The 23,928-nt window shown below is 37.7% G+C and overlaps 1 protein-coding gene across 2 annotated transcripts in view; it reads right to left on the bottom strand.

The window, feature by feature from the left end:
• Nucleotides 1-23,928, bottom strand: part of Sugct (succinyl-CoA:glutarate-CoA transferase) — a 661,530-nt gene that overhangs the window by 612,234 nt on the left and 25,368 nt on the right. For both annotated transcript variants that reach the window (XM_075971076.1, XM_075971078.1), the window contains exon 6: nt 5,826-5,946. In XM_075971076.1, coding sequence (XP_075827191.1) covers nt 5,826-5,946 — 121 coding nt within the window. The remainder of the gene's footprint in view (nt 1-5,825; nt 5,947-23,928) is intronic.

Genomic DNA, 23,928 nt, shown 5'->3' with positions numbered 1-23,928 from the left:
TGTGATGCTAGACTTAAATGTTTGTCAAACTGGTGAGTATGATGATATTTTGTTTGTGCTTTAACAAATAAAGCTTCCTTTTTAGAGCTTGTTCTTTTTTCTGTTGAACTGGATCTCTTTTCCCTATTTAATTTGAAAGATTTCTTTTTTTGTTTTAGATTTGTATTCCAAGACTTTATGGCTTATCTTTTAACTTTTTAATGGTACCTTTTGATGCATAAAATATTTAATTTTAAAAAGTAGTCAAATTGACCAACATTTTTCTCTGTGGATTGTACTCTGTGTTTTATACAAAACCCTTCCCTACATTTCAGTCATGAATATATTCTCCTATAATAGTTTCAAAACCTATAATATTTTCTAGTTTGAATTTTCATACTTAGGACTTATTTTTTTTCAATATATAGAACAAACCTAAAGCTCACTGCCTTTTTTCATACTGCTGGGAAATGGGAAATGGTGAGATCAGACTACTCTAAGTTACTTTATATTGTCTAAATCAGTAGTTTTTCAGACTGTGCACTGCTTTGTAGTGCTGTGGGATGTCTTTCTGTACACTGTGAATATGTGTTGCTCTCACTGGCTGATAAATAAAGCTGTTTTTGCCTATGGAAAGGTAGGATAGAGCCAGGCAGGAAATCAGCAGAAATACAGGAGAAAGGTGGAATCTGGGATATACCAGCCAGCTGCCCATGAAGCAAGATGCCAGCAGATTAGTAATTCCACAGTCATGTGGCAAAACATAGATTAATAAAAATGGATTAATTTAAATGTTAGAGTTAGTAATAAGCATGAGCCATGAGTTAAATATTTATAATTAATATAAGCCTCTAAGTGGTGCTGGGCGGTGGTGGCGCACGCCTTTAATCCCAGCACTCGGGAGGCAGAGGCAGGCGGATCTCTGTGAGTTCGAGGCCAGCCTGGTCTACAAGAGCTAGTTCCAGGACAGGAACCAAAAGCTACAGAGAAACCCTGTCTCGAAAAATCAAAAAAAAAAAAAAAGCCTCTAAGTGGTTATTCGGGAACAGGCAGGCAGGAAAGAAACCTCCGTTTACATTGTACCAACTCCATTTTGCAATCAGCATATCACTCTGTACCTTGGTGCACATGTATACAACACCATCTGTCCAGTCCCTATCATAAAGCACAGGCTGAGAAAGAACTCATTTCTAATGTTAAAAAAAAAGGCCTAACCCCATAAATTTATTAAGAAAATAGGGACTATAGAAGTAAGCAGGATATTAAAATCATATTAAATAAGTAAATAAATAAACAAGCCCAAGAGCTTGTCAGACATACCAGACTGATAAAAGAGTGTAACTTCCTCACCTGGAGCCCATAAACAAGGGGACACAACACAGCAAGGATATTGGTCCTACCAACCTGTCACAGTACAACCTGCTGTACATTCAGGGATGGACAGGTAGAGAGCTCCTGACTATCCCAGAGACTTCAGCTCAGCTCCATTCTCACCGTTGACATAGCCCTCTGAACTGCTATCTGTCCACCCAGCTGCTCATCTGTCTAGCTGCCCTTTGCCTCTATAGCATCCACTATCCCTCATTCTGCAGCTCAGCTTGAGCCCTGCAGCCTGACTCAGCAGCAACATCCTCAGCATCAATTTGTCATCCCATAGATTCTTTTTATCTCTATCAGTTCTGCTTCTCAGGCCTCTTTGAAATTCCTTTCATTCTGCTATGGCCTTTTTAACCCCTTTGAAATCATTCTATAATACACATATATAGAGATTTACTGTGATGTGGAATGAACACTCTGATCTGAAAGATAATACTAGTAAATAAAATTGTGATAAAATAACGTGCAATTAGCTCAGCTAGATACATCAAGCAGAATGGGCTGCTCAACTAATTGTTGCCAACAAAACTGTCATACCTTGTAAATTTATGATACTCGATAAATCTGATGCAGAATAAAGACACAAATGTGATTATCTATGTTTCTGACATAAATAGCACACTCACATTATTCATTAAGCCTTAATATGTAACAAGGAAATACGATGCTGTGGTTCTTACTAAAAACTATCTTTTCTATTTTTAGCATTTTGTTCTAATATATGTTTCAAAGGCATGTTCCAATGTCTTTTCTACTTAAAAATAAAGAGTAAGTCTAAACGCTTGGGTATGTTCTCTGAATTGAGTGCTTAGCATCCTCTGCCAGACCCTTTCCTCAAAAAGAATTCTATGCCCGGTGGTGGTAGCCCACACCTTTATTCTCAGCACTCAGGAGGCAAAAGTAGGAGGATCTCTGTGAGTTCGAGGCCAGCATGGTCTACAAGAGCTAGTTCCAGGATAGGCTCCAAAAGCTACAGAGAAACCCTGTCTCAAGAAACAAAAAAGAAGAAGAAGAAGAAGAAGAAGAAGAAGAAGAAGAAGAAGAAGAAGAAGAAGAAGAAGAAGAAGAAGAAGAAGAAGAAGAAGAAGAAGAAGAAGAAGAGGAGGAGGAGGAGGAGGAGGAAGAGAAGAAAAAAGAAAGAAAGAAAGAAAGGAAGGAAGGAAGGAAGGAAGGAAGGAAGGAAGGAAGAAAGAAAGAAAGAAAGAAAGAAAGAAAGAAAGAAAGAAAGAAAGAAAGAAAGAAAGAAAGAAATTTACATCCTATCCATAGAGGATGGAGATCAAGAAGATGCTAATGATAGAATATCAAAATCAAAATTTCATTTTCCAAGCCACCTCCTTTCCTGAATTCCCTGCCCCAAAGGAATTTTTACTAAAGGATATTTACTATTCCCACCAAAATTCCATCTAGTCAAGTACTACCATGTTTATCCTTCTAGAAGGAAAGGGTAATGGAGTGGACAAATAGAAGAAAAGAAATATTTTTAGGTGTGATGGAAAAAATTCATCTGCTAAACATTATTAAAAACATTCCCCAAAAGCACAACTTTACATTGTTAAGAGGGGTACTTTTGTAGGTCTACAACTATAAAAGGTATAGAGTGATCATTTTTCAAATGATTTTAATCATTTAAATGTTAATAATATTTTTTAAATTCTTTTAAATTAAAAATATTATTATTAATAATATAATGTTTAAAATCTTCCATTTATAAAATATAAATCTGTACCATTAGAAAATTGCCCTACCCAGGTTCACAAAGAGCACTGCAGTTTTTGCAAAAAGTTATTGCTGGTTAACAATAGCTTTTTAAACACTGCCCCCTACTGTTCACATTCCGCTTCCTATGAAATTATAAGGACCACTGAAATAAAAACAATCAAGCCCTTCCGCCTTTGAAATCAGTTTAGCATTTTTGTTCAGCAGGCCAGATTTTACAGATTGGGACAATTTCCACTATACAACTGTCAGGCTTCATTAAAGCAAATCCCAGGCATTTGAACATTACTCCCATCAGTAATACAGCCAACTCCAAACGGGGCAGAACTGGACTTGGGCAGCACTGACAACACAGTAGCAACACTGAGAAATGCCAGGAAAGACAAAAATCCTCATGGTGACATGGGCAACCTTAGACTGGTATAATCAGTCTTATTTTTAAAAATTAAGAAAAAATCTAGCAGGAATGACAAACTTCTACAAAGGAAATGAGCCTTGCTTTATACCCACACAAACTCACAACTCGTAGATGACTTTTGCTTTCAAATGGTTTGGTGACTAGACTTTATGAACAGCTGCTTTGCTCCTGACTTCTACTGGTTCCAATATTTTTAACAATAAACAAAAGAGAGCAGCCAAAACAAATCTCAGGTAGAGGGCTCAACATCCTGTCATTACAAGTGTATGTCAGCACTTGTGCTGGCCAGTTTTCTGTTAGTGTGACACAAGCTAAGTCATGGGGTAATGGGAACCTCAGCTGAAAAAATGCTCCCACCAGCTTGGCCCGTGGCAAGCCTGTGGTGCGTTTTCTTGATTACTGACGTGGGAGGGCCCATCTTACTGTTGCCAGTGCCACCGTGGTCCTGTGTGCTATAAGAAAGTAGACTGAGCAAGTCATGAGGAGCAAGCCTGTAAGCAGGACTCCTCTGTGGCCTCTACTTTCCAGGTCCCTGCCTTACATTCCTTCCCTGATTTACCTGGATGTTGAAATACAAGCTCTAAGATGAAAGACCCTTCCTTCCCAAGTTGTTCTGGTCATGGTGTTTCATCACAGCATTTCCAAGACTGCGAGGTATGGAAGGTGATGAATCACTTAATATTAAATCAAGAAGCCTAGGGGATTTATCATATAATAATTTACACAATAATAGAGTTCATGATGTAATTTTCATTTATGTATATGTTTTGATCATAGTTACCCATAGCACAATTTCCTACCCCATCCTGATTATCTTTATTCCTCTTTCCAAATGTCCTCTCTTCTGATTTCATGTTTTTAACCCTCTAGATTCAACATATAAGAGAAAACATGCAATATTTGTCTTTCTGAGTATCATTTTGTTTAACAGTTTCATCCATTTTTCTACAACCAACATGATTTCTTTCTTTATAGCTAATTAAAACTTAATTATGTCTGCACACTACATTTTCATTATCTGCTTATGCGTTGCTGGTCAAACTACACTGATTCCATAAGACTGTGGAATAGTGCAGTAATATGCCCTATTAGGTGTCTCTAACATATGCTGACTTTAATCCACTTTGGCATAGACCCAGGAGTGGTATAGCATAATCATACATTATTTTAGGTTTTTGAGATGCTGTCCTTATTAATTTTCACAAGAGCCATAAAAATTTATATTCTCACCAAAAATGTATAAGTTTTTCTCCCCTACCTGCACCCCCTCCAAAGTGTTTTGTTGCCTGTTTCCTTAAAGGGTAGCCATTCTGACTGGGGGAGGCAGAAACTCAATGCAGGCTTGATTTGCACTTCTGTGGTGTCTAACAACGCTCAGATTTTTTAATGTAAGAAGCTTGGGTTTTAAAACTATTTACTATTAAACATTGTGTAGCCTCAGGTCCCTTAGCAATTCAGGCCACTGTCTAGATATTATGCTAGCGATCGTCAGGAGGTAGCAGTGAAAGGAAATAGAGATAGATGAGAGGGGTTTTACTCCAGAATGCCTTGCCCCATATCTCCCTAATCTCCTAACACTACCACTAAAGAATGTGTTCCATCCATTTTCCTCTTAGATGAGAACTACTGTGGTATATAATCTTTCTCCAAGGCCTTTTCTTCATTAAATCTCACAATTTGAGGCCATTGTGGTAGCACACATACTTGTAAGCCTAGCACTGAGAAAATGAAGACAGGAAGATCAGGAATTCAAGATCATCCTTGACTACAACATAGAAAGTTCAGGGCCAGCCTGGCCTACATGAGACCCTGGGTCAAAAAAAAAAATAAGGACAGAGAATTGGAGAAATGACTCAGTGGTAAAGAACACTGGCTGCTCTTCCAAAGGTCCTGAGTTCAATTCCCAGCAACCACATGGTGGTTCACAACAATATGTAATGGTATCTGATTCCCTCTTCTGGTGAGCGTGGTGAAGAAAGGTCACTCATATACATAAAATAGTCATGGGGGTATAGCTCAGTGGTAGAGCATTTGACTGCATATACATAAAATAAATATTTTTTAAAAAACTACAGAATTTGAGAATTGGAAGAAAACTCAAAGTTCCACAATAATAACTGAAAGCCCAGAAAACCCTTTGATCCTAACTATAGTTATGTACAACTGTGGATTTGGGAATTCAGAGAAATACGAATAGCCAATAAATCTATGAAAATGTCCAATTTAGGTCCTTAATAGTTCTGTTCAGCAGACTCTGTGGCTTTGGGAGAAGGAATGCAGGTTTCTTATAGAAGAAAAAAATCTCACTAAGGAGAGCATGGGGTTGAAATACCTGTGATGGAACAGTAGACGATACGAGGCGCAATCTTGTCTATATCTTCATACCCTAGGCCAATCTCAGAAAGTTTGCCAGGGACATAGTTTTCCACAAACACGTCACAGATGGCTGCAAGCTGGAGGAAGAGGTAAAAATTAATTAGATTTTTTTTTGAGGAACTTCCAAACCTTCAACAACTTTTCCCACATAATAATGCTTTCATTTAAATAAAATTCTCGCATTGTAAGAGTCCATAAAATAAGCACAGGATAAATGAAGCACGTTTATGCAAATATAAAATCTTGATCAATTACTTAAACTGCTACAATCAAGAAAATAATGGTTATAATATTTTTGTAAATGTATGCTATTAAATAAATTCTGTATCTTTCAAGCGTAAGAAACATTTACTGAACATAGTCTGTCGAAATGTATTCTCAGAAGAATAAGTAAAAATAAAGTATAAGTACATAAAATAGATTTAAAAAATCTCTTAAAACCTTTACCAAAAAGCCCTAAATGCAATTATATAATATATATCATCATTATAGTCTATTCTTTTATACTATTTCTAATTACAATACAGTTTAATACATTAGAACATGATTCTGAAATGCCTTCATACTTTCAAGTGCTTTTTCCAAAGAATTTTAAGTTTCTTTCATGAGCTGTATTTTGTTTTGATTTTCAGCAACTGAAGGAGTGAAACTTAGCAGACATCTCAAAAAGAGACTATGTCATCCTTTGAAGTTCTAGAAATAAAAGCACCAGATGAGTTCGTGACCTTTCCGGAGACATATGAAAAATACATTAAGAAACATGAGGATCATAACACTACTCCCGAGCATGGGTTTATTTACTTCCCATCTTAGAGGTTTGAGGATAAACCACCAATATTAGCTGAGGCCCAGTGAGGACTTCGTGGGGAACACCATTACAGGGCATGAAGCATATGCAAGAGTGATCAACCACACTGAAACACGAGGACAGAAAGCAGGGTTTCATTATTCTAATGAGAATTGGAATCCCACAGGAACCACCTTAATTTATTTTGAGGACAGATACTCTCATGACCATCTTCCATTTTCACTATATTCTGCCTCTTACTTGTCCCACCATATCCCAACATTGTCATACTGAGGACTAAACTTCCGAAATAGGAATTCTTGGTGCCACATTCAAACCCAATCCAAATAATAGCAGAAAAAGAAAAGTTGCATGTGTGTAATGAATATATCATTGGATACAGGAATCCTTTCCAAATCTCAGGTTAAGCTGAAAGGCCTCTTATATAGGTGAGCTTTACAGCAGACTCCGGGTGTATTTATTCTATTGCTATGATTAAATGCTCTGAGTAAAATCGACTTAGTGGAGAATAGGGTTTATTTGGTTTACACTTTCAGATCCGATCTATTATTAAGGAAAGTCAGGGCAGGAACTGAAGCAGAAACCATGGAGGACCTACTTTCGGGTTCATGCCCTGATAACTTTCTTCTACAGCCCAGACCTACCTGCATAGGGATGGTACCACCCACAAATGGAAGGACTTCCCACTCCAGTTGTCAATCAAGACAATCTCTCATAGGCACAACTATAGGTCAATCTGATCTGGACAATTAATTCCTCAGTTGAGGTTCTCTCTTCCTAGATGACTCCAGGTTGTGTCAAGTTGACAATAAAAACCAACCAGCACACTAGATGAGCCTCCACACAAGGGCATTTTTTTAATGCTGCTGATTCTACCAAATGGTTCTTAGGAGAATGGAAGGAAAATACTGCTATTAAATGCAAAACACACTTTAGTTACATCTTAACTAATTCTCAAATTTTGTTGATCTGTTACTAACAAAGCAGCCCTTGCAGGTGTTGTGAGAAAAAAAATAAAGAAATGAGATGAAAGGACTAAAGAAAGAACGAACAAATGAATGAACGAAAGAAAGAAAGAGAGAGAAAGAAAGAAAGAAAGAAAGAAAGAAAGAAAGAAAGAAAGAAAGAAAGAAAGAAAGGAAAACTATCAAGTATAGCTAGGCTTCTATACTGCTAGTATTTGTTGCAATTTGTACTACATAATAATTAATACAATGTTTAATTATGCAAATTGCATTCAATACTTTTTAAAAACACTACTGGGTTGCAGAGGAGATAAGTCAGCAGGTAAGAATGCTCTCTACCCTGCTGCACTCCTAGAAGACCCAGGTTCAGTTGCCAGCATCCACATGGTGGCTCACAATCATCTGTAGCTACAATCCCAGGGAACTCTAAAACTTTCTTCTGGCTTTTACAGGCAGCTCATACATATGGTGGGCATACAAACTTACAAGAAAGACACCAATATACATAAAATAGTAAACAATAATCATTAAAATTGTTTAAAACCTATGGCAGAATCCTTCCTCCAAAAATATCCAACAACTTGAGTTTGATCTCCAGAGTTTACAGGAAGGAGACAACTGACCCTCACAAGTGCTCCTCTGACATCCACATATACTCTATGGCACTTGCATGCCCACACACAATAGATAGATAAAGATGGATGGATGGATAGATAGATAGATAGATAGATAGATAGATAGATAGATAGATACATAGATAGATACATAGATACATAGATAGATACATAGATAGATGAAATGTTTGGCTATTTTTAATTGAAAATAGATTCTTCTCTCATACGATACATCCTGACCACAGTTTCTCCTCCATTTACTCCTCACAACTTCCCCTCTACCTGTCCTCTCCCCCTAGATCCCAGGGCAGGCCTCAAAGAGAAAATAACCAAACACAACAAAACAAGACACAATACGACAAGGTAAAAGATCTCATATTGGCCAGGCAGTGGTGGCGTATGCCTTTAATCCCAGCACTCAGGAGGCAGAGGTAGGCAGATCTTTGTGAGTTTGAGGTCAGCTTGATCTACAAAGCAAGTTCCAGAACAGGCTCCAAAGCTACATAGAGAAACCCTGTCTTATAAACAAAAACAAAATAACAAAACAAAAGAAAAGACCTCATATTGAGGCTGGACAAGGCAACCCACTAGGAGGAAAAGAGTCCCAAATATGGGCAAAAGAGTAAGAGACCAGCCTTCTCCCACAATTAGGAGTCCCACAAAAACACCAAACAGCCAGCCATAACAGATAGGTAGAGGATTTGGTGCTGACCCATGCAAGCCCTGTGCTTGCCACTTCAGTCTCTGTGAGTCCTTATGAGCCCTGCTTAATTGATTCAGTGAGCCATATTCTCCTGATATCCTCCATCCCCTCTGACTCCTACAGTCGTTCCTCCCACTCTTTAGTGGTGGTCTCTGAGCTCCAAGCAGAGGACTGTATAGAGACCTCCCCCAAATTAGAGAATTTAAACTCTGTCTCTGGATAATATGGTTGTGAGTCTGCACCCATCCCATCCACTGCTGGAGGAAGCCTCTGTGATGATAACCAGACAAGGAGCCGATAAATGAGTATAGCAGAATGTCATTAGGGATAATTTCAATGACTGTGTTTCATTATACCCTAGGTTTCTATATTATCCGGTCTCCAGTTCCTGGACATCCAGGCAATGTAAGAGTGAAGGCTCCATATAGGTACCATTCGGACCTCTCCACGTTCAATGAGTTATGTGGATATAGTCCTCAGCAATGAGGCCCCACTGTTAGTTTTCTGAGAGCAACCCTCTGTCCTAGCATCAGCCTGTGTTGTTTAAGGATCTCCATGGTACCCCATTGGCCAATAACTCAATTGAATAAAATAAAATAAAATCCAGTCCGATCACTGGAAGCCTTGCCTGGCTACAAAAGATAGGCAGTTCAGACTTTATATCCTCTATTACTAGGAGTCCTAACTAGGGTTACCCTCAGACCACAAATAGGTGAGATCCTGTCTCCACAAATCCTGAAGACTCCACACCTCACACTCCACACTGAGTTCCTGTCTCTTTCTCCTTATATTCCTCTCACCACCCAGTCATATAGCTCCTATCTCCAACTCCCTAGTGCTAGGATTAAAGGCATATGATCCCAAGTGCTGGGATCACCTTTGTGTGAGCTCTGTTTCTCTTTGAGACAGATTCAATATTGAGTAACTCAGGGTGACCTTGAACTAACAGATACTCATCTGCCTCTGTCTCCCAAACCCTCATATTGAAGGTGTGTGTCACCACTCCCTGGCCTGTATGACTGACTAGTATCGCTGCTTTGTCCTCTGATCTTTAGGCAAGATTTATTTCTTAAAACACAAATAATATACTACTACAAGCTGTCACTTATTTATTGGTCTTAGCCATTCTGAGAGGTGTAAAATGGAATCTCAAAGTAGTTTAATTTGCATTTCCCTGACGACTAAGGATGCTCATGTTCTTTCAGTATTTCTCTGCCATTTGATTTCCTTTATTGAGAATTCTCTGTTTAGATCTGTACTCCATTTTTAATAGTATTATTTAGGATTTGTTGCTGTTGTTGTTGTTTTGGTATCTAGGTGTTAGTCCTTTAGCTGATGTGGAATTGGTAAAAATCTTTTCCCATTCTATATCTTCCCACCTTTTCAGAATGACGGTGTCCTTTACCTTATAGGAGCTTTACAATATCATAAAGTCCCATTTATTAGCTGTTGATTTTAGTGCCTGCACTATTGATAAATAGATCAGAAAGTCTCCTGTGCCAATCAATGCATTCAAGGCTATTCTACACATTTTTTAAAATATTTATTTATTTATTTATTATGTATACAATATTCTGTCTGTGTGTATGTCTGCAGGCCAGAAGAGGGCACCAGACCTCATTACAGATGGTTGTGAGCCACCATGTGATTGCTGGGAATTGAACTCAGAACCTTTGGAAGAGCAGGCAATGCTCTTAACCACTGAGCCATCTCTCCAGCCCCTTTTTTTAAAATATTTATTTATTTATTATGTATACAATATTCTGTCTGTGTATATGTCTGCAGGCCAGAAGAAGGCACCAGACCTCGTTACAGATGGTTGTGAGCCACCATGTGGTTGCTGGGAATTGAACTCAGGACCTTTGGAAGAGCAGGCAATGCTCTTAACCACTGAACCATCTCTCCTGCCCCTATTCTACACTTTTTCCATATCAGGTTGAGTGTATCTGGTTTTATGTTGAGATCTGTGATTCACTTGGAGTTGAGTTTTGTGCAAGAGATAAGTATGAAACCATTTACATTCTTCTACATGTAGATGCCCAGTTTGATCAGCACCATTCACTGAAGATGTTTTTTTTCCAGTGTGGTTTTCTGGTTTCTTTACCAAAAATCAGTTGTCTATATGAATATGAATTTATATCTGGGTCTCAATTTGATTCTATTAATCAGCATATCTGTTTCATGCCAATACCATGTTATTACTATAGCTCTATAGTATAGCTTTGTTTGTCGAAAGCTAGTTTTGACATAACTTGTATGTTCCAGGGAAGGAGCGTGAGGATTAGAATTATTAGGCAAAAGGAACATAATATAGGAAAAATAAGAGACAGAAATATAGGACAGCATCAGGAGGGACATTCAGTGAATACTGAATTTACCTCGTTTAGCCTTTTACACACACATACTTTACTCTAAAAGAAAAGGGGGGGGGCAACAGACTTCATTAGCATGACATTAGGAATAGACTTGAATTCTCCTACCTTTGGTCCAGGTAGAGGGGATCTACTTCAATACTGAAAATACTAATTAACCACACTGTAGGCCAGAATCTCTTGCTTATAGCCATGTCTGTTGTTAACAATTTTGAGAGGTCAAAGGCAAATATAAGCTCAATCTCTCTGACTTTCAGACAAGATGGAATAGGCTCACATTTTTGGGTCTCCACATTTATGGTAGAATATTTGATCACACTGTGAAATTCTGAGACTCTTTTACTAAAATTAACCTTGGATCAGGGGGTGAAGCCAGCAACTAGTTGACAGGAATTAACCATAACAAGGAAGAAAAAGCCAGGAATATGGATAAAGAAGTGCACAGGAAGGAATAGAGAGGGACTTAGAAATTCGCTGTCTTTTTGGCTTGGGATGAGTGGAGAGATGCTTCTCTTGCTGGATCTTCAGACAAAAAGGAGGGTCAGCTGGCTGCTTCTCAGCTTCTCTAATCTAGTAGGCTTTCACTCCAATGTCTGACTCCCGAGTCTTTATTGGTAAATAAAACAATAGACACTTAGTTAAAACCTACATTCATTTGCCGCAGCCGGGGCAGCGTCAGTGGGACAGGAAATCCCACCTTGACATAGTCTGAGCTTCTGCTTGCTGAGGGGCCACAGAGTGCAGAAGGTAGTTAAAATATCAGTAGAGTCAGGTGTAGACACCAGCTGACAGAAAAACAACGTAACTTGGTATCCAGAATGGTGAGATATCCTGCAGTTCTTTTATTGCTCGGGATTGTTCTAGGTATCCTGGGTTTTTCGTATTTCCATATGAAGCTGAGAATTATCCTTTCAAGGTCTGTGAAAAATTATGTTAGAATTTTAATGGGGATTGCATTGAATCTGTAGATTGTTTTTGGTAGGATGACCATACATACTATGTCAATCCTACAAATCTATGAGCATGGGAGATCTTTCCATCTTATGATATCTTCTTCAATTTCTTTCTTCAAAGGCTTGGAGTTTTTATCATACAAATCATTTTGTGTTTAGTTAGTGTTACCCAAGATATTTTATATTATTTGAAGCTATTGTGAAAGGTGTTGTTTCCGTGATTTCTTTCCCAGTCAGTTTATCTTTTGTATATAGAAGGGTTACGGATTTTAGTTAATCTCTTATCCAGCCGTTTGACTGAAAGTGCTTATCAGCTGTAGGAGTTCCCTGGCAGAATTTATAGGGTCACTTAAGTATACTATCATGTCATCTGCAAATAAAAATATTTTGACTTCTTTCCTTCCAATGTGTATCCCCTTGATCTTCTTCAGTTGTCTTAATGTTCTAGCTAAGACTTCAAGTGCTATATTGAAAAGCTATGGAGAGGGTGGATAACCTTCTCCTGTTCCTGATTTTAGTGTAATTGCTTTGAGTTTCTCTCCATTTAATTTAATCTTGGCTATAGGATTACTGTAAATTTCCTTTATTCTGTTTTGGTATGTCCCTTGTGTCCCTAATCTCTCCAAGACTTTTATCATGAAGGGTGTTAGATTTTTCGAAAAGCCTTTTCCACATCTAATGAGATAACCATATTTTTTTTCAGTTAACTTCTATGGCAGACTACTTCAACTGATTTTCATATATTGCACCATCCCTCCATCTCTGGAATTAAGCCCACTTGATCATGATTGATGATCTTTTTTGATGTGTTTTTGGATTTGGTTTGCAAGTATTTTATTGAGTATATTTACATCTATGTTCATAAAGGAAATTGGTCTATAATTCTCTTAATTTTTATATGGTTTGAGTATCAGGGTAACTGCGGCCTTATAAAATTAATTGGGCAATGTTCTCTCTGTTTCTATTTTGATAAATAATTTGAAAAGCATTGGTATTCTTTTTTTTTTCTTTTTCGAGACAGGGTTTCTCTGTAGCTTTTGGTTCTTGTCCTGGAACTAGCTCTTGCAGACCAGGCTGGCCTCGAACTCACAGAGATCCGCCTGCTTCTGACTCCCAAGTGCTGGGATTAAAGGCGTGCGCCACCACCGCCTAGCTCATTTTTCTTTGAAAGTCTTGCAGAGTTCTGCTCTAAAATTGGTTCTGAGTTTTTGTTTTTTTGTTTTGTTTTATTTTGTTTTGTTTTTTGATTGGGAGACTTTCAATGACGCCTTCTATTTCACTATGAATTATCAATCTATTTAAATTTTGATCTTTACTTAACTTTAGTAAATGGTACCTATCGAGGAAATTATCCATCTTTTGCATTTTTCAAGTTTTTGAAGTATTGGTTTTTTTTTTTTTTGAACAAAACTTAAGTCTTTTATTATCAAAGAAAGGTAAACACTAAAGACTGAGAGTTGTATTGTTCAGTTATTACTTTGGAACATCAACCTATCAAAGTCATAGACATTGTAAATTCTAAAACTGAACTACCTGCTATCATAAAACAGCATAAATGCAAGAATACCATGAAGTAGGGAGATGATCACATGTTGCAGGACTCTTTGGTGTTCCAACAACATATGGAAAAGAAGTATGGCCATTGCCAAAGGTGCTTCTGAAAAGAATTGACTTTCAGAAGGAAATAGGTGTAGAGACAGAAGCACAGGGAAGAGGTCTTGGAGCACAATAATTCCAACTGAGTCAATAGTCTCGGGCAAGTGGACTACAAAATGCTTCCAGTGGCTCCAACTTAAAGAAGAAAGGGCACTGTTATCTGCAGGCTACACACTAGTATGGCTGAACTATATAATGATAATTGCTTCTGGAGAGCCTGCTTTGAATACAGAGAAGAAAATTATTTATTAAGCAATATCTTATTATGCCTAAGAAGACTTACATATTCATGGCAATGAATATGATCAAAATACATTATATGTATATATAAAATATTTATTATATTTAAAAATTTTAAATCATACAATATGGACATTGCTTGCTGATAATCAACTTTTAAAACAAATCGCTTGATAGAATTAAGTGACTTCACATTTTGGTTGTGTAAGTTAAGTATAAAGGTTGAACGAGGAAATCGAAGTATTGGTTTTTTAAGTATGTTCTCATGATTCTCTTAATTTCCTCAGTGTCTGTTCTCATGCCCACCTCTTGTTTTCTAATTTTTTTAATTTGGATATTTTCTCTCTGTCTTTTAGTGTGGATAAGGGCTTATCTATCTTGTTAGTTTTCTCAAAGAACCAACTCTTTGTTTCATTGATTCTTTGTATTGTTCTCTTTGTATTTATTTTATTGGTTTCAGCCTTCATTCTGATTATCTCTTGCTGTTCACTCCTCTTGGGTAGATTACTCCTTTTTTGTTCTAGAGCTTTCAAGTATGCTGTGAAGTTGCTAGTATGAAATCTCTCTGATTTTTATAAGGTACTTAGCACTATGAACTTTCTTCTTAGTGCTGCTTTCATTGTGTCCCATAAGTTTGGGTATGATGTGTATTCACTTTCATTGAATTCTAGAAAGTCTTTTCTGTTTGAGTGAGTGATTGATTGATTGATTGATTGATTGATTGATTGATTGATTGATTGATTCAGGGTTTCTCTGTACCTTTGGCCCTTCCTGGAATTTTCTCTGTAGGCCAGGCTGACCTCAAACTCACTGAGATCCACTTGCCTCTGTCTCCCAAATTGTGGGATTAAAGGCACACACCATCACCTCTCAGCTTCTTTCATTTCTTTCTTTATTTCTGTTTGGAACCATCATTCATTTAGTAGAGAGTTGTTCAGTTTCCATGAGTTTGTAAGTTTTCTGTTTCTGTTGTTGAAATTCAGCTTTAACCCATGGTGGTCTGAACAAATGTAGAGAGTTATTTCAATTTTCTTTATTAAGACTTGCTTTGTAACCAAATATATGGTCAATTTTGCAGAAAGTTCCATGAGGAACTAAAAAGGGGGTAAATTCTTTAAAGGTTGAGTGAAATGTTATATAGTTATCTGTTAGGTCGATTTGGTTTATAACATCTGTTAGCTCCACTATTTCTCTATTTAGTTTTTGGCTGAATGACCTATCCATTGGTGAGAGTGGGGAACTTTTCACTAACAGTGTGTAAGGGTCAGTATGTGGTTTAAGTTGTAGTGGTGTTTCTTTTACAAATTTGGTTGCCTTTATGTTTGAGACATAGATGTTAATTAAAATGTCATCTTGGTGAGTTTTTCCTTTGATGAGTATGTAATGTCTTTCCTATTTCTTTTGATTAGTTTTGGCTTGAAGTCTATTTCATTAGATAGTAAAATGGCTACACCAGCTTGCTTCTTAGGTCCATTTTCTTGGCATATCTTTTTCTAACACTTTACCCTGAAGTAATGCCTACCCTTAATATTGAGGTGTGTTTCTTGTATGCAGCAGAGGATGGATCGTGTTTTGCATCCATTCTGTTAGTCTGTGTCTTTGGAATGGGGGTATTGAAACCACTCATATTGGGAGATATCAATGAGCAATGATCATTGATTTCTGTTATTTTGATGTTTTGATGTTGGTAGTGGTGGTGATTATAGTGGTGTTTTCTTTCCTTCTTTTGATTTTGCTAATGTGAAATTATTTATTTTCTGTGTTTTCATAGCTGTAGTTAACCCGCTTGGGTTGGAGTTTTCCTTATATCACATTCAGCAGGGCTGAATTTGTAGTAGATATTGTTTAAATTTGACTTTATCATGAAATATCTTGTTTTCTTCTTCTATGATGATTGAAAGTTTTGTTGGGTATAGCAATCTGGGGTGGTATCTGTGGTCTCTTAAGAGTCTGCACTACATCTGATCACTTCTGTACAGGCCCTTCTGGATTTTAAAGATTTCATTGAGAAGTTGGGTGTAATTCTAATAGGTCTGCCTTTATATGCGACTTGTTCTTTGTAGATGGATGTGATAGAATAGTCCCACACTAGCTCAGAATTGAGTATAATAGAGGGTTCTTTATTTAGGGGAAGACTCACAGATCACAGTCCTCTGCATGAGCAGGGAACAGGAACCAAATCCAGCAGCAGCAGCAGCAGCAGCAGCAGCAGCAGCAGCAGCAGCAGCAGCAGCAGGAGAGAGAGAGAGAGAGAGAGAGAGAGAGAGAGAGAGAGAGAGAGAGAGAGAGAGAGAGAGAGAGAGCGCTTTATATCTGCATTTATAGTACAAGATACCACACTCAAGTGGGCTGGTATCTTACAGGTTGAAGGAGTTCCCACAGCAGGTCTTTGTCCCTTGCAGCTTTTAATGTTCTTTCTTTGTTCTGTATGTTTCATGTTTTGATCATTGTGTGGCCAGGGGACTTTCTTTTCTGGTCTAATCTATGGGTGTTCTGTGTGCTTCATCTACCTTTATAGATATCTCCTTCTTTAAGTCAGGAAATGTTTCTTCTATTATTTCATTAAAATATTTCTGGGTCTTGAGCTGGAATTCTTCTTCCTCTGTTCCTATTATTCTTAGATTTGGTCTTTTCATGCTGTCTCAGATTTCCTGGATGTTTTATGTCAGGAAATTTTCTTTAATGTTTTCTTTAACTGATGTATCCATTTCTTCTATTCTATCTTCAGTGTCTTAGGTTCTCTCTTCCATCCTCCATCTCTTATACTCTGTTGGTGAAGCTTTCCTCTGTAGTTCTTGTCCACATCCCTAAGTTTTTCACTTCTACAATTTCCTCAGTTTGTATTTTCTTTAATGCTTCTACTTGCCTTTCAGGTCTTGAATGGTTGTTTCCTTCAACTGTTCCTTTTTTTCTTGGCTTCCTTTAATTCCTCTAATTGTGTTTTCCCGACTTTCTTTGAGAGATTTATTCATTTCTGCCAGTTGTTTGTGTTTTCCTGGCTTTAAGAGATTTATTCATTTCCTTTTTAAGGACCTCTATCATGTTCATAAAGTTGGTTTTATGGTCTTTTTCTTATGTTTCAGTTATGTTGGAATATTCAGGGCCTACTGTGGTAGGATAGCTGAGCCCTGATGGAGTCATGTTGCCCTGGCTGTTATAGATTGTGTTCTTATGCTGGTGTCTAGGAATCTTATATTGGTGTCTAGGCATCTGGATTTGGAGTGATTATAGGTCTAGATGCTGATTTCTGAGTTTGTCTTTGTTGGGTGAGTTTTTGTTCCTTGATTTCTGCTTCCTCTCTGGATTTTCAGAAGTGTTTTGGCTGTGGTTGCCTATTCTACTGGCCAGCTTCGTTGGTGTGTTCACAGGGAATAATTGGTGGTGTTGGAGGCTATGGGGAAGAGGAAGTTGGGGTAGATTATCTGCTGCAGTGCTAGGGTAACCCTGAGGACTGGGTCTGGGAGAACAGAGAGAGTGTAGAAGGTTCAACAATCATGTACCTAGTCTTCTAAAAGGCATAGCCTATACTTGAATAGGGGGTGAAAACACTCCAACTTAAAGAATATAGCTAAAATGTAATAAACCAAAGCAAAGAAATCCCAATGCAAAGAAATTCTAACATGAGAAACAGAAAAACCCAAGACCATGTTCCTCTACCAAAAAATAGTATTAGTAACTGTATTAGTACTGTATAACAATATCACCTAGTGAGTGAGAGGAAGTTAGGTGAAATCCCTAACAAAGAAAATAGTGTATGTATAATAAAGGCAAAAACAGATTGATGAAATAAAAAAGGTGATACAGGATGTAAAAGAGAAATTCAAAAAAGATAGAAACCCTGAAGAAAACAAACCTACAATACTAGAAATTTTTTAAAAAAAAGATAGTATGTCAAATAAAAAAAAGTCTATTGGAAGTCTCAGGAACACAATGGATTAGGAAGGGACAGGCTATATGAGCTTAAAGCAAGGTAGAAGAACTGGCAAACCAATAAGGATGAAGGGGAAATAACAAGAAAGCATTAGTGGCTATTCCAAGATATACATTATATGAAAACACCAAACCCATGGATAGTGACCATAGAAAAATGAGATAAATTAGATCTAAAGAAAAAGAAAAACATTAAGAATCATAACAAAATATCCCAGAGTTAGCAAAAGAGATGCCTATCCAGATATACAGGAGGCAGTTAAGACAATAGGCAGGGAACACTAGAAAAGAATTCCCACTAACTATAATATAATCAAAACACTAAACAGACAGAACAAAGAAAGTATATTGAAAACAGCAACACAGATGGACTGAGTCACAAATAAAGGCAGACTGGTGAGAATACCAGATAATTCAATTGACAATTTAAGCCAGAAGGACTTGGAACGTTATTTTTTTTAACTACTGAAACAAGAAACCACTGACCCAGACTGCTATGCTGTGCCCAGAAAGCCTCTCTGTCATAATTGAAAGAAAAATAAAAACTTTCCATGAGCCGGGCGGTGGTGGTGCTGGCCTTTAATCCCAGCACTCGGGAGGCAGAGGCAGGCAGATCTCTTGTGAGTTCTAGCCCAGCCTGATCTAGAAGAGCTAGTGCCAGGACAGGCTCCAAAGCTACAGAGAAACCCTGTCTCGAAAAACTAAAAAAAAAAAAACTTTCCATGATAAAAATAGACTATAGGAATTTATGACCACTAAGCCAGCACTACAGGAGATACATGATGGAATGCTTCAAAAACTGAAGGGGAAAGCAAATTCATCCATGAGACCACAGAGAAGAATAAGTCATGTGAGATAACAATTAAACAAGAGAGGAAAAGGAAATAAACACTAAAAAAACAACAAAACAACAGTAATCAATGCACAACTTTCAGGAACTATGAATACTAGTGGTCTTAATTGATCAATCAAAAGACACAGAGTATATATTGAATAAAAAAAAAGCAGAGATCAGCTATTTGTTGTCTCCAAGGAATGCACCTCTCAACATGAAATAGGCACTACCTACAGCTGGAAGTAGAGGAAAAGGCACTTGAAGCAAATGGACCCAGGAAATAAGCATGTGTCCCTGTTATGATATCTGACAAAATAAATTTCAAACCAAAACTAGATAAGAAAAGATAAGGAATATCATTTTATACTAATCAACAGACTACTCCATCATGAGGATATTGCAATCCTAATGATATATGTATGCCCCCAAAGTTAACCCAATTTCATAAAACTTCTATTACTGGATGTAAAGTCACAGACTAATCCCAGCACAGTAGTTCAGGGTGACTTCAATACCCTACTATCATCATGACAAAAAGTAAACAAAGAAATATTTTAATGATACCGTGTGACGGCTATTCTTGGTTATCAACCTGACAACATCTATCAGCTTAACTAAAATCCAAGCAGCTGGGCACCCCTGTGAAGAATTTTTCTTAATTGGATCCTTTGAAGTGGAAAGACCTTAAATCCAAATCATATGCGGTCAGAAAACTTGCCCTAAATCGGGGACACACCTTCTGCTGGGAGCGTTAAGAAAAAAAAAGGACATGGAAAAAGGAAGTTTTTGGGTTTTGCCTGATTTCCCTCATTCTTGCTGACAAATTCATTACTTCACTAGTATTAGAACCTACTTCTTTGGTATCCTGACATATACTAAAGACTAGCTAAAACATTGAGCCTCAAGGACTGACCAACTATTAGAAGACAACCATTGTTGTCAGAAGACAGCCACTGTTGGACTAGCAGGACCACCTAATGATAATAATAAGGTACCCTAATAAATCCCAGATTGATGCATATAGATAGATAGGTAGATGATAGATAGATAGATAGATAGATAGATAGATAGATAGATAGATAGATAGATAGATAGATAGATAATAGATATGTTAGGTTCATTCTGCCAGTTTTTAGGGACTAACTTGAAATACACCAAGTATCTTAACAGATATCTACAGAACATTCTATCCAAAAACTGCAAAATACATATTTTGTTTTTCTCAGAAGTCCATGGAACTTTCTCAAAATAGGTCAATTGTTCAGACACAAAGAAAATCTTAACAAATACAGTGAAATAACTATTTGTAGTCTGTCTAATATAATGAAATAAGATTACAGATAAGTGGTTCCCAACCTTCCTAATGCTGCAACCCTTTAATACAATTCCTCATGTTGTTGTGACACCATCTATAAAATTATATCATTTCAACTTCAAAACTGCAATTTTACCACTGTTATGAATTGTAATGTAAACATATGTTTATGCAGGATATCTGATATGTCCAAAGGGGTCACAACCCACAGATTTTGGACTACTGCTATAGAACAACAGCAAAAGAAACCCCAGCACAGAGAAAAACTAATGTAATTTAAACAACAGAAGAAATCAAGAAGGAAAATGAAAATACAACACATCAAAGAAGGGGGGAGAAGATGAGCAAGGAAGTCAGGACCGCGAAGGGTGCACCCACCCACTGTGACAGTGGGGCTGATCTATTGGGAGCTCACCAAGGCCAGCTGGACTGGGACTGAATAAGCTTGGAAAAAACCGGTCTCTCTGAACATGGTGGACAATGGGGGCTGATGAGAAGCCAAGCACAACGGCACTGGGTTTTAATCCTACTGCATGAACTGGCTTTGTGGGAGCCTAGCCTGTCTGGATGCACACCTTCCTGGACCTGGATGGAGGGGGGAGGACCTTGGACTTCCCACAGGGTAGGGAATCTGGACTGCTCTTCAGACTGGAGAGGGAGGGGGAGAGGAGTGGGGGGAGGGGGAGAGGAGTGGCGGGAGGAGGACAGGAGTAGGGGGAGGGGGAGAGGAGTAGGAAGAGGGGGAGAGAAATGGGAGGCGGGAAGGAGGCAGGAATTTTTTCAATAAAAAAATTAAAAAAAGAAAAAAGAACAAAGTCTTAGAACAGAAATTTAAAGCTCTATAGAATCCAGAAAATATGCCCTCCAGAGCATATTTGTGAGAGGAACACCAGCACATTTGAAGAACTCTATCACTGTTCTTCCCTAGATACCCAACGTTACACTGGGAGCCACAGCTGCTCAACTGCATAATTGAAAAGACATGGGATTAGCAAATGCCAAGTGGGAACACTGAGTCAACAAAGGTAAGGTAAACATTTTTTCTTTTCTTTTCTTTTTTTCTTTTTTTATTCATTTTTATTGAGCTCTACATTTTTCTCTGCTCCCCTCCCTGCCTCTCCCCTTCCCTTCAACCCTTTTATCATTTTTTAAGGTAAACATTTTTAATGTAATAAACATTAAAGACAAAGCAATGTTCACAATAGCCTGACTTGTATAGATCTTTGGCAATTATTAATAACCATGGTGTTTCTAGAAGTGAAGTAAATAGGAAGCCTACTAAATTCTTGCTCAATCTGTAAAAGCAGAAAAATTCCTGAACAAATGAACCAAAGCTACCTTGGATCGCAGAAACAAAGAGTCATGGGCCTTCAAGCAATTTCTAGGCTTGAATCAGTTTAGAGACAAAACCCCTCAAATAATGTAGAGTCTGATTCTACTTGAGGAAGAACCTAACTGCAACCCCCCCAAAAAAAATACTAGTGACTCTTATGACTTTCTACTAGGGTAACAGTACACTGTAGAAAATGAAATAATCAAATCATTTAGGGCCTACAAGACACTGAATTAATTCTTGGAGACACCAACACCATTGTAGACCTCCCATTGAAGTGGGAGTTTTATGAAGGTCAGGTGATCAGTGAAGTTTTAGCCAAATTCTAAATGATAGCAGTCCAATGGGTTCCTGAACTCACCCTGAGTATATTTCCCCATTCCCAGAATGCATAATTAGAATAGATATACTTAGAAGTTAGAAGATGAATTTTCACATTCATTCCCTGATATGTGGAGTGAGGAACATTATGGTTTGGAAAGGCTTAATAGAAGTCACTAATCTGCCTATACCAGGTAAAACAGTGAACCAAAAGCATTTTCACATGTCTGAATATGATTACTCTATCATTAGGGTCTTAAGAGATGCAAGGGTTGTAGTTTCCACTGTATATCCCTTTATCTCTCTATTAAGCCTGCCCAAAAGATGGATATATCATGAAAAATAATCACTGGCTATTGCAAATTTAATCAAGCTCTGACTCCAAAGAGCTGCTGGACAAGGGCATGGTTTCCTTGCTTAAGCAGAGTTACCCCTCTCCTAGTACCATGTATGCAGCTATTTATCATGCAAATATTTTTATCATCATTCTTGTCCATAAAGACTCTCAAAAGTAATATGATTTCACCTGGCAAGTACATCTTTATAGTTCTATTTCAATAATCTATTAACTGTCTATTCCTATGCCATAACAATTTGAATGGACCTTGATTGCTTGCCTCTGCTGCAAGGTATTATATTGCTCCATTAAACTCATGACAGCATAATGATTTGATAAAGCAAACAGGAAACAGCAACCAGTCTGGACTTGTTGATAAAGAATATGCACATAAGAAGATGATAAATAAATACAATTGAAGCTCAAGAACATTCTAGCTCAGTAAAATGTCTAGGAATTTAGTGGTATAAGACTCACAGAGATATCCTTTCTAAGGTGAAGAAAGAAGCACAAGGCTTGGTAGGCCTATTTGTGTTCTGGAGGAAATACATTCCTTACTAGGTTGTTACTCTAACCCATACAGCATATAAGTTGGAAAGTTGTTAGTTTTGAGTACAGCCTAGACCAGAAGATGGCTTTTCAACAGGTACAGGCTGCTATTTGGGCTGTTGTGCCGCTTGGACCACAAGATCTAGCAGGCTCAATTAATTTATTTGAGGTGTCAATGGCAGAGAGTAATGCTGCTTGGGGCTTTGGAAAGCTTCCACAAGTGAATCACAGAAAGGGCCCTTAGAATTTTATAGCAATGCCTGGAGAGATGGCTCATCGCTTTAGAGTACTGGCTTCCAAAGGTCCTAAGTTCAATTCCCAGCAACCACAAGGTGGCTCACAACCATCTATATTGAGATCTGGTGCCCTCTTCTGACCTTCAGACATACATGCAAGCAGAATGATATATACATACTAAATAATTTTTTTTAAAAAAGAATTTTATAGCAATAAAGCTAAAGTTGATTCCTTGGCTTTAAAAAAACAAAAGTTTAAACTTGATTCCCTAAACAAGTGGACAAATGAACACAAATTCATTAAAGTGAGTTGAATAGTTTAGTGATAATGAACAAACAAGATTTATCTCACATGATGCAGTCAACCATATTTGCATCAGGAAATAACAGATAATAATTAAGGGGTGCCAGCAGCACAGACACTGAGAGAAACAATTAATAAAGGGGACCTCCTGAAACTGAGAAGCTTCTGTAGAGCAAAGAACATGGTCAACAAGACAGAACGATAGCCCACAGAATAGGAAAAGATCTTCACTAACCCCACATCAGACAGAGGTCTGATCTCCAAAATATACAAAGAACTCAAGAAATTGGACACCAAAAGATCACATAATCCAATTTTAAAAATGGAGTACAGACCTAAACAGAGAACTCTCAACAGAGGAATCTAAAATGGCTGAAAGACACTTAAGGAAATATTCAACATCCTTAGTCATCAGAGAAATGCAAATCAAAACAACTCTGAGATTCCATCTTACACCTGTAAAAATGGCCAAGAGCAAAAACACTGATGAAAATTTATGCTGGAAAGGTTATGGGGAAAAGGGAACACTTCTGCATTGCTGGTGGAAATGCAAGCTGGTACAACCCCTTTGGATGTCAGTGTGGCAAT

This window comes from Microtus pennsylvanicus, chromosome 4 (genome assembly GCF_037038515.1).
Source record: "Microtus pennsylvanicus isolate mMicPen1 chromosome 4, mMicPen1.hap1, whole genome shotgun sequence".
Lineage (NCBI taxonomy): Eukaryota > Metazoa > Chordata > Mammalia > Rodentia > Cricetidae > Microtus > Microtus pennsylvanicus.
Note: the sequence above shows the minus strand (reverse complement) of the source record. Positions and strands in the feature narration are given on the sequence as shown.